General features: G+C 34.6%; 3 protein-coding genes across 3 annotated transcripts; 1 reads left to right on the top strand and 2 right to left on the bottom strand.

Moving 5' to 3' along the window:
- Positions 1–226: 226 nt before the first annotated feature.
- Positions 227–3595, bottom strand: LOAG_08709 (hypothetical protein). Its single transcript, XM_020447776.1, has 9 exons — positions 3457–3595; positions 3166–3309; positions 2920–3042; positions 2549–2741; positions 2242–2412; positions 1580–1661; positions 1338–1492; positions 1018–1155; positions 227–638 (listed from the first exon to the last, which is right to left on the bottom strand). The coding sequence occupies exons 1-9, from the start codon at positions 3585–3587 to the stop codon at positions 531–533; spliced, it is 1245 nt and encodes a 414-aa protein (XP_020302029.1). The 5' UTR covers positions 3588–3595; the 3' UTR covers positions 227–530.
- A 645-nt stretch (positions 3596–4240) lies between these two features.
- On the bottom strand, positions 4241–6857 carry LOAG_08710 (cytochrome C-type heme lyase). The gene is made up of 7 exons (XM_003144239.2): positions 6789–6857; positions 6493–6660; positions 6237–6384; positions 6018–6138; positions 5554–5637; positions 5370–5427; positions 4241–5070 (listed from the first exon to the last, which is right to left on the bottom strand). Exons 1-7 carry the CDS (start codon positions 6837–6839, stop codon positions 4870–4872), a joined length of 831 nt encoding a protein of 276 aa, XP_003144287.1. The 5' UTR covers positions 6840–6857; the 3' UTR covers positions 4241–4869.
- Positions 6858–8449: 1592 nt separating this feature from the next.
- LOAG_08711 (tubulin beta-1 chain) lies at positions 8450–11305 on the top strand. Its single transcript, XM_020447777.1, has 9 exons — positions 8450–8642; positions 8947–9055; positions 9206–9432; positions 9537–9665; positions 9908–10070; positions 10197–10387; positions 10520–10615; positions 10721–10907; positions 11027–11305. The coding sequence occupies exons 1-9, from the start codon at positions 8586–8588 to the stop codon at positions 11224–11226; spliced, it is 1359 nt and encodes a 452-aa protein (XP_020302030.1). The 5' UTR covers positions 8450–8585; the 3' UTR covers positions 11227–11305.
- Positions 11306–11939: the final 634 nt, after the last annotated feature.

Raw genomic sequence — 11939 nt, forward strand, 5'->3', positions numbered from 1 at the left:
AACACAATTGAAAAATTACGCAATAAAAAAGTACAAGATTATGTTGTGCTTGTGGTAAAAGAGAACTGGTCCAAGAGACTTTATCAAAAAGGAAAAAAAGATTGGGAAGGGAATGTGTGTCATCGTTTTCAGAAAGCCTGCTAACAATTTGAATCAATTTCCAGCAGGAGACGTTTAAATGATCCAAGCAATTTTCTCATTTCATTGAGATGCATAAAACAGAAAGCTAGAAAAAGTTCATTAAAACAAATTTAAATGACAAGACAAACAGGAATGTAGTCAACTATGAAAGCTAAAAATATTGCTTGAGTACAACAACAACAGTATGACAGTAACAATATAAAATATACATTATAAGCAAATAATCCCAGAGAATAAAAGATATCACAAATTAATTAGTTTGTTGACAAAAGCACCTAGCTTCAATTCATACCACTAAAGTCCCATTTCCGGAAATCTGCAGTACTGTAAGTGGTCATTCATCTTTGAGTCGAAGATATTTACCGCCGTAACAATGATCCAACAATCCCTTACTTTGGAACACGACGGATTTCATTTGAAAGCCAAAAAGCAGATGTTATCACAGCCATCGATATATTCTGATGCATGGCACCCAAATAGACTGGCACATAGTGTACCTGAAATTTGGAATTCACTAGTAGTTCGGCATCACGAAATTCATGGATTCGAATAAAAAGAGCATGAGTCCGAGTAATCCACAGCTGTTCACATTCTCAGAATTATCAGATGAATCTAAAAAAACACTGATACTCAAGTCTAGATTACTTGATTCGAAATACGTGAGGATTGATTAATGGTGGGCTAGGGATATAGTTTGTTATTCATCGTAAAATTCTATAATAACATGAAACTTTCTCCATTCCTTTTAAGAATGAAAAATACCTAAAAATTATAATATTACACCTAAATCTTTGAAACCCAAGAGAAAGAATTCGATTAGGTTTTAAAAAGCAAAGAAAACCAAATAAAAAACTTGAATGATTTAATTTACTCTACCAGAGTAGCTATCCCTATAACTGCCTGCAGGTATATCAAACCCATCAGTGAATGTAATGCAATTTTGGCACGCCGACTAAGAAGCATACGACATCCAAAAAGCCATGTGAGCGTTACCGAAAGTAATGTTAAGTAAGCCTGTAAATGAAAAGTTGCGATAAAAAGCAGTTTTCAAAAAATAATGAACAATTTGATTTTAAAAGTATAGAAGATATTGATGTCAGGAATCTTACAAGAGTACAAGATCTTTTTAACCCATATTTGTTGAGGACAAGAAGAACATCCTGGAATCGAAATCATAGGAAACATAAAAAATTAACCATATTTCGATGCATGAATTGGGCAGTTGCTGGATTTTCGAAGATATTGCGCCACTTCGGATCTTTAAACCATAAATCTTCTGGGAGCCAGCTCCCCGCATATTTCGGCCATGAATTGTAAACTAATCCTGCATCCAAGCCCGCAACGAAAGCTCCTGCAATTGGAATGTAATTTCAAATTGTAGGTACTAAATACTTCCATATTTTTTTCGTTTCTTTGTTCAAGAATAAGCAAAATTAACCCATCACTGCGGTCAGAATTATCATTGTTTTCGAAAAATGTGTCATACCACGCAATCGTCCAATTTTGTTAACAGTTGTGTGCTGAAAATTAATTTATTATGCACACCACAAAATTTATAAAGAAAAACTGGACGAAACAGAACAAAGCTTGCTTTCTTTTTCTTTCAATGAAAGGTAAGATTCGATCCTTAAGTGTTCCAATTCTAAATTAGTATCAACACTCCATTTTTACATAGAAGAAATTCACTGAAATATTTGACATCAAGGACATAATATGTTAGATTGCCTCTTAATCAACTTTTTCTTTTCCTTTTTTTTCTTTTTATGAAAAAAGGAAAACAAACAATGCCGCAAACAACCCATTCAATTAGATTTTTCTTTTCAGCCGACCAATTCTTGCAACTATAACTTCCCAACCAAAGTTATTTCTTTATTTAAGAAAAGCATTGAAAAGATTATCTCTATAATGGTGAAGAAACTTGGAAAACTAATATGAACAGTTAGAAGATTAAGAAAAAAAAATCTCCATTAACCCTTATCTACCACAAGATCACTGATAGAATAAAATTCAGTTCGACCAACAAGCTTAAATGTTATATTAGATTTAGATTTATCACTCCTACTCAATCATTTCAAACAAATTTCGGAAAAAGTAACATACATCATGGGGCGTAAAAATATGTGAGAGACCAGTCCACAAAAACACGGTGTAAAGAACAAAAGCTAGTGTCAGATGAGTGGCTAAACGATATTCTGAAACACGAGGTATTTCTTTGTTAGAATTGTTCTTTGGATCCAATCCTGATTTCACCATCCACCAACCAATGAGTCCCTGAAATGTGCATAAACAATATGACGCTGGAAATTATTTTAGTTGAGAAAAAAAACCAAGGCTTCACGAGCTTTCAAAGCAGAAGTTCTAGTTATTTTGATTAAACAACAGTCATAATATGAACAAAATAACTTGCCTGTAAACAAATCAGAGTACCAGCAATAAACATTCTTTTTTTCATTGCAGAAGAGAAACGACCTTTTGCCCAGAAAAATGCACATGGAACTAGGAAAATGATGCCCAACGTTCGTCCCCACATCCGATGAATGTATTCCATTGTCCAAATAAATTTGAATTCTGCTAACGTCATCTCTTCATTACTACTTTTGCTATAAAAATCGTGCAGTTATATATTTTTCTATGGTCCATTGTCATTTTCAAAGAAAAAAGTTTCTCATATTGACTGTCAAGTCAAGTATCCTTTTACAGATTATTAAAAACCACATCGAAAATAATCATTTTTGATTAAATGCAATCGACACTGCTTATGATTAATATGGCACATACAATTTATACTCTGGAAACTGCTTATAACGTTCGAATTCGGTTTCCCACTCTTCCTTACTCCATGGCGGTTTCATCGTACGGAACAAATCCCAGTTGACCATACTCAGTCCTGATTCTGTTAATCTGAAAATAGAAATCTGATCATTTAGGAAAATAATAATAAAAGATCCGCCAAATGACTCCAACCTTGGAATAATTAAATAGATAAAGGAACTAGAAAGGAAATATTGGAAATTTAAATCATGCCTTGTGATACCTCCCAAAGCAACTGCTCCGTAAACCATTCCAGCACATCCCAACAACCACGCTCCGATTGTTCGACGCTGTGCTGGTGTTAACTGATGTGACAGTGAAACTCCAAGTACCAAACGCCTTTTTATAGCATCCGTTCTGAAACTTCAGTAAGAATGACGTCAAAACTGAATGAATGCCGGTCAACAGATTCATCAGCAACATCACAATATTGCACTGCCCCGAAACACTATCTGCGGTCGTCACTAACCAAAGCAAATTTTCATTCAATCAAAAAGAACTAACATTCGAGGAATTTTAAAAGATGCAAACGCTTCCTTCATGTTGCTACCGAATGGTGGACCAGTAAGAAGTGATGACTTTCCGATAATGTTATTGGATGATCGACTAGTCAAAATGCGTGCTAACAACGACATCGCTGAAATATAATTTTTTCTTTTTGGTAATGCAGCAAAATTATTGTAATGATTACATGAATTGATAAGCAATTCTTGATTTAGATAAAATTTTAACAAGAAAAAAAAAGATATATTTCTTATAGATGCAAAATAGCAAAGAACCCCATACACAGTTGGTAATTAACTGCCCAATATCTGTTAAAAAAAAAAAACTAGATTCGTGAATAAAATCTATTCCATAAACTTGGAAGAGGCAACACACGACAACATCGAAATTGGCTGCAATGAAAACATCTACTACTACTTTTGCTACAACATAACAACTCAGTTTACAGTCATCATAAGCTATATATTTTATATATTAATTAAAATACAATACGTTTCTTACGAGCTACTTAGAGAACTATTAAGAAAATAACGATCATTAAAGCTTTAAGCACAATCTACCGGGTGACCATAAGTTAGTGACAAGTGAACTAACTAATCAATAACAAGTCTCAAGAAGTTGTTCCATCTGATAAAATCATAATAAACGACAAACGGACATTGAGAAGGCATAAAAAAATCAGAATAAGAGACAGAATAGGTTAACCCAAATATTACTAATTAACTCAACTTAAGCAGTTAATTTAAAACATGAATTCAATTCAACAATACGAAGCCACATGGTTGGACTAGGATGGTTAGGCCGCATCATATTAAGTTTATGGAAACATGTTTGAACTTGAATTATCCTAAATTAACAGCGAAGTATGTTAGTATTGACTTTTGTGCCTGGAAAGAATAATGAGGTAAATGATAGACAGATAAAGACTTAGTTTTACAAAGATATATAATACACATGTCAACTAACTTATTATAAAATACCAACTGAATAATCAAAAAGTACTCGCTTTAAATAAGACGCACTTCTTTAAACAATACCTACTTTAAGGCATTTCTCAATCTCTGCCATGCGATAATTTCTGTCACACTACTCACTCTGTTGTTCATCATACACAGTACATTACTAGAATTAATTATATCAATCCATTTAATAGAAAAGACTAGTACAATCAATAAAGATCATAATTACCCTTACATATAAGGAAGAAACTTTTCAGCCTCGTATCAACTGTTCTGGATTTAAAAAATTCTTATAATGCCTCATAACTGGACAAAACTTAACAGCTCGAATTCCAACAAAATTTACTAATAATTCATCAAAACAAAATCTTTGCCTTGGATAAATGTGATAAAAGTTTAGAACTTTAAAACGTTGAGAAACGTTCTAGTTTAGAAATGTATCCAAATTGAATTATTATGGATTCTGTTTTTTCTCATATAAGGGCAACTTCGGAGTAATGCCCAGTGTTTCAAATTTGAAACGCCAATAAGCAACAACCATCCGATCCCAAACATTCCCCAAATCCGTTAATGCTGGCCGAACATCTAATATAGTGAATAATTTTGACTTTGGATCAACGGCACCACCATCGTAAAAATCGATTATATAATGAACCTAAAATTGATTTCCTTTCCCATTCAGTGACATAAGAAAATTTTATGAGTTCAAAAAGCACGAAATGAATCTTTCTGACATTCATTAGGTCAGACAAAATAGTATTTAGAGAAATTACATCCATTTCTCCAGACCATAGATAGGTTTGGAAGAGTCATCATTCCCCTTCTACCTTTTCAGACCAATAACTATTCGTCAAATACTACTAACTTAACAAACATTAGTAATTTCAATTTCATTTTTTTTCTACAATTAGTCTAAAAAAATTAAACTATAGAAGAAAAAGAAGGAAAACAAACATCTTTTTGTCCACATCGATCTACTGTCCAATCATGCCGATCAAACGGTAAATCGTATCTGAAAAAGATTCTCTAGATGAGTTCACTTTTACAGAAAGTAAACAAGTGTTAGAAAAAAACCTGTAAATATCATACGATGATAATACGAACAAAAGCTCTCAAGGAAATTAAAAAGAAAACAAACCCCAGTAACTGTCTCACTCGAGCTCGTGGAGAAATCTTTTGAGCATTGCCATGGAAATTTTTCAACTTCGGACAGCTGCATTCACTGCAACTTACCATTTAGTTGGCAAAAAAAAAAAAAACAAAAAACTGACTTAGAAACCTAACGTCGATAAGAACAAAAGTATTAAAAAGCTTCTTGGATTTGCAAAAATCCAGCTGACTAATGACAATTGTGTGAAAAGCAAACTAACTGCATCCAACTAATAAACATATTTCTTCCTTTACTGAATCCCTGAGTGAAAAAACAAAAATTTCTAAAGAAAAATTATGGGCTTCATTTTTGGAAGTATGAAGTAGGCATAGAACTAATTCTTCCGCTTCAAGCTGGAGAAACTGAAAATGCATAACATGTAAAGAAATAAAACTGATGAAATATATGTAAAGGAAGTTTTCTTTCCATAAAATGCTTTTTATAAAACTTACGGATGTAGAAGCATTTCCCACTTTAAGATTTCACGCCATACTTCCTCGTTATTAGCATTATGGATTTTGATAATTTTATTCATATCCTTTGCACTAATCTGATCATCCTTCCATTGCCATCCTGTAATCATCGATGAATGATATCCTAACAATTTACTAATGAGTATCAATCAGTATCAACATTTCAACAATTGATTTCAATTCATATACCAACAATACCTTTTCTTAGCATAGCATTCCAAAACATTTGTTCTGATGGATATTCCCAATAACCATCTTCAGTAGCTTTCGGAATCGTTGACCGTTGTCGTTCGGTACTTAATGAAAACGGTTGGCCAGGAGAAGGTTTTTGATTAGGAGGAGGCATCTGTAAATATAATACTTCATGATGTAAAACTTTTACTGTGTACATTCATTTTTGATTCAAATTGTTGAATATAATAAATTCAAACAAACTGTTTCACAAATAACCTACAGCATTTAACTCATTGAATTTCGACTCTGAAGTACATCCATCCTCTCCACTCTTCGTCTTATTTTGATACCTAGGACATTCCGAAATTACAGATTTAACTGAATCCATTTCTTTTATGCCAACAGAATGCTCTTTAACCGGTTGATATGGACAATCGAGTTTCGAAGACTGAAATTCATGAAAAAGCTGAGATAACAAAAAGATGGATTAAAACATAAAATAGTTGAGGGCACTATAAACTAAGTGAGACGATACTATTAACTAAGTGAGACAAGCGGAAAGATGAAATGTATTACCTCAGGTTGAGAAGCTTCACGTGACATTTGCGATGACTGCCAATTGCCCATATCGGTGGATTCCTGAGATAAAAAGAACACGTAATTGAATAGAGAAATAAGAATTATAGACAAGAATAGCAAATGATTCAAATAAGAAGAAAGTCTTCACAAAAAAAAAAAAAAAAAAACCAATAAGAAATTCCCTCCGTCCTAAATCTCGTCAGACCGCGTTTTACACTCAGCATGACCTGTTTAGAAACCCGAAACCATCAAATACTCAAAAGCCTACTGGCGCGACAGATTTAAAATGTCCCGAATGGGAGCGGAGTAGGGACGACAGTTTGGGAGTTTGCACTGGTCTGGTGTGGTTTGTTGCCATTTAGTACGTTAGCTGATCTTCTCATCTGTCTCTCTTTCTCTATTTGCATTGTGATTTTTGTCAGATAGTTGAGGAAAATAGAAATATTGACTTGATATATCCTAACCGGAACTATCCGGTCATACGATACAGGAAGTATACTTCGCCGATTAGCACCGTATTCCGGAAATAATTACAAATGGGACGCTTGTTTTGGAGATGTTATTGACAATCCTAATATATGCAATAACATCTCTTGTTTTATTACCTTAACAATTATCACTCTTCACTATCATTTCGCACTTTCCTTCCGACCTTACCATCATGGTCATTGCTCAACTATGATTAGGAATTATTTTACTGCGATGAGTCATCGCCTTATCTTGGTGGACGATTGCTTCTTTGCGACCTTTATTGGAATTAAGTAATTATGTTGATTTTTCACTATCACTTGATGAAAACGTTATGATTTGAGACTAAACAAAGCAATAGGAAGATAATATACAGGTTTCCGATTGACCGAATAACTCACATTTTACATTTGACTTTTTTATATTGAAATGACTACTAAAAAGACTTATGAGAGTAGTAAGTATGGATATAAGATGCAAAACTTTTGTAAATCGGCCCGTTGTTCATTTAACTATTCAGTCCATTAATCAGTCAGTTAGCACAGCAGTTGTTCAGATAGCTCATCATGTCAATCAGTCCGTTAAATGAATAATTATTTCATTTAGTCAGATTATTCATCCTTCTAATCAATATGCTAATTAAATAGTGTCCAAGGTAATCCAATCAGTGTGGTTCTCGATGTAAGTTTCGGACGTCACAGTTGGGATGTGTTGCGTTCTCATTTAATTGATTTTAAAGAAATGAAGGAGTGAAAAGGATTTATATGCGAATTAATTGGGTTGGTAGTCAGTTAATAGGTTTGTGCGGTTGTGTTGCGGTTGTTTTATCGTTGTCCTATCGTTTTGGTGACTTATTCTTTAATTGGTCGGTTGATCGAGTAAGGGGTGCATTTATAGTTTGAAATCACGGTCCCTTTTTGTATTTGAAATACGAACATTCTGTTATTGTTTACCTTCATATCACCAGACAATTCATGTAATATAATTTGAGTAATTTATGATTGAATTATGGAATGGATTTTTTCACGAACTTTTTTTTAACGAATTCTCAGTTATGAGTAAAATACTGATGATATACAAAATAATCACTGGTGTACTAGTAACAAAATTTGACTGACCGGTGAATCGGTACTACCTTACATTTTACCATATTTATCGCATTTTTTGCTCGCAATACATCTAAAATTTTTATTTCCAGAATTGGACATCTCATTATCACTACCAACTGGTTGGTCGATTTCGCGTGGTAAAAAAGGAAGTGAGAGTTGATAGAGGATATTGGTGAGGAAAGCTTTGTAGAAGTAGAAGTTAGCTGGTCAATCAACAATGCGAGAAATTCTTCAAGTTCAAGCTGGGCAATGTGGCAATCAAATTGGCACGAAGGTTTTTGGAATTTTCCAAACACTTTTCTGTTTATTTGTGGTTTTTATGCGTAACAATTGGTAGTTTATCTGAACGATGTGGAGGAAATGAGATTTTGCACAGAAAGTAAGGTAGAAAAAGAGACGAAATGCAGCTTATCATTTGAGGATAAAGATATGATTTACATGATTAAATGAAGGGAAAGCTGTTTGACTGTATTAGTACAAGTGACAGAGTTGACCGATTGCATGTGTTACATGCTCTTCAGGATATTAACCATCATGGAAGTCTTTGTTTCGAGCACAACTAATATCGTATATTGCAGTTCTGGGAAGTGATTTCGGATGAACATGGTATACAGCCTGATGGTATATACCGTGGTGAATCGGATCTGCAGCGCGAGCGTATTAATGTTTACTACAACGAAGCAAGCAGTTAGTGTTTGCATTTTCAGTTGAATAGTTCCAGCAAAGTCCCAGCAAGATATCGAAAACCGATGTAATGGTGGCTTTGTGAATTGCTTGGGGCCTGCATTTTTAATCAAATTACAATCTGTTGTCTCATTTTGAAGTTTTCTTCATCAGGCGGCCGTTATGTTCCACGTACCGTTCTGGTTGATCTGGAGCCCGGTACCATGGATTCGGTTCGCAACAGTCCGTATGGGAAGCTCTTTCGCCCCGACAATTTCGTTTTTGGTCAAAGCGGTGCTGGTAACAACTGGGCCAAAGGACATTATACGGAGGGCGCAGAGCTGGTTGATAATGTTCTGGATGTCGTGAGAAAAGAAGTTGAAGGATGCGACTGCCTGCAAGTTAGACTTGCTTTCACTATCAAACTTTGCTTTTACGTTTCGTTAAATGTTTCGCTAACTGAAAATGATGTGGTGGCTAAATAAGACGTTATTGATATTTTCAGGGTTTTCAACTCACTCATTCGCTGGGAGGTGGTACAGGCTCAGGCATGGGTACCTTGATGATTTCAAAAATTCGTGAGGAGTATCCGGACCGCATCATGAGCACCTTCTCAGTCGTTCCATCTCCAAAGGTTTTTTCTAGAATATGTTTCATATAGGGCTCGAATAGTTATGTTATGAATAACTGTGCTACCTATAATGCTAATTCAACCGCTTTTTAATCAAAAATTAATATATTCTTAAAGAAATTGACATTATTATGTTCTCAATGAAAGTTCGGGACTCGATAAGTTGGGTGATTACTAAATGAACTTTATGTAGCTTTCTTTCAAGGAATGCTTTTATTTTAAAATGCGTAAATTCTTACTTATAGGTCTCGGATGTTGTGCTTGAACCATATAATGCCACTTTATCAGTTCATCAGTTAGTTGAAAATACAGATGAGACATTCTGTATTGACAACGAAGCACTGTATGATATTTGCTTCCGAACTTTGAAGTTAACAAATCCTAACTATGGCGATCTCAACCATTTGGGTATATTATATCAACATTTAGTTCTAAATGGTTACGCTTACACTGTGTAGTCAGATTTGCTTGCATGACATCGTTAACATATAATGAGATGTCATGGTATTTTTGCTGTGATTTATTATAATTTAGTCTCAATGACAATGTCTGGAGTGACAACCTGTCTTCGTTTTCCCGGCCAACTTAATGCTGATCTCCGTAAATTGGCGGTAAATATGGTTCCATTCCCACGTCTTCATTTCTTCATACCGGGATTTGCACCACTTTTCGCACGCGGTGCAGCTGCATATCGCGCTCTGACCGTTGGTGAACTCACACAACAGGTTAGTTTTTCAATTGACCATGTCATATATTTGGAAAATTCGAGACCTATACTTTCACACTTGGTTGTGTGTAAAATAATTTAGCTATCTCTTTTCCCTTCTTTGGTGGTAGTCATAGAAGATGCATTTTAGGTTTTCGATGCAAAAAACATGATGGCAGCATGTGATCCACGACATGGTCGTTACCTCACGGTGGCGGTTATGTTCCGCGGTATGATGTCGATGCGTGTATGTTTTTTTTTTTTCACAAATTCTATGTCCATTTCAAGTTCAGCACTATTCATTCGATGATTCTTTCAATCCCATGGATTCTTTGATGCAGATGGATTTCAGGAAGTGGACAATCAGATGTTCAATGTACAGGACAAGAATTCATCCTATTTCGTGGAATGGATCCCGAACAACGTCAAGACAGCTGTTTGCGATATTCCACCGCGTGGCTTGAAAATGAGTGCCACTTTCATCGGTAATTCGACAGCTATTCAGGAGCTCTTTAAACGTATCTCGGAACAGTTTACTGGTACGTTTTTTTTAGTTATTTCTGGTGATACTTTTGCCAGCCAGTATTTAAAGTATTGTATTGTATTCTATCACATCATCATCTACAGATTTATTGTCTAAATGAAATGTGATTTATAGCAATGTTCCGTCGTAAAGCTTTCCTTCATTGGTACACTGGTGAAGGAATGGATGAAATGGAATTTACCGAGGCAGAGAGCAATATGAATGATCTGGTGTCAGAATATCAACAGTACCAGGATGCTACCATTGAGGATGAGGGTGAATACGATGAAGCTGACAATCATGAATATAACAACCAAATTGAAGCGGAATATTAAAACCAGGAAAAAATTCGCATCCGTGCACATTCTCTGTCGTTAATTACTCCTGCCAAATTTACTTAAAAAACCTTTCCCATTGATTTTTGATTTTATCATTGCTTGAGGTAATTCACTGAAACATTAGTTCCAGTTTAATTACTAAGTAGAAAAATATTGGTTATTTGAGCTTAGAGTTTGTGCAAATGCAAAAGTGCAACACTATTAAGCTATTTTCTGGGAAATGGACCAAAAATAAGTGGAGTTTGTGAAAATGGAAAAGTTCTCTTGGTTTCACTTAATAATATTTATAGAAATATCCTCTCCATTCAAGAATAGTTTTAAGTGGATTGTATACCGGTGAGAACGATGTGGAAGAATGATGTTGGTTTTAGTTAATAATACTCATTTCGATAACTTGCGAATAATTTTATTCATCCCATACAAGACATTAAATTCTCCCTATAATTTTCCTAAATGGCTTTATTTTAGCATGAAATGTAAGGCTTGATGAGGATTCTTAAATTTGGGAACTCTGGAATTGTTTGTGCAAGCATTCATTATATCTCTTTTCTTCTTTCCCTTTCCCATTTCTTCTCTCCTTCTCTCCTTCCCCCTCCTCTAATCTCTTCTCTCTCCGCAGATCTATAGACATATACCTCTCATTTTATTCATCTCATCCCCGTACCACACACACACACAATATATATATATATATATATATATACTCCTAC

The sequence above is a fragment of the Loa loa genome (genome assembly GCF_000183805.2).
Source record: "Loa loa unplaced genomic scaffold supercont3.165, whole genome shotgun sequence".
Lineage (NCBI taxonomy): Eukaryota > Metazoa > Nematoda > Chromadorea > Rhabditida > Onchocercidae > Loa > Loa loa.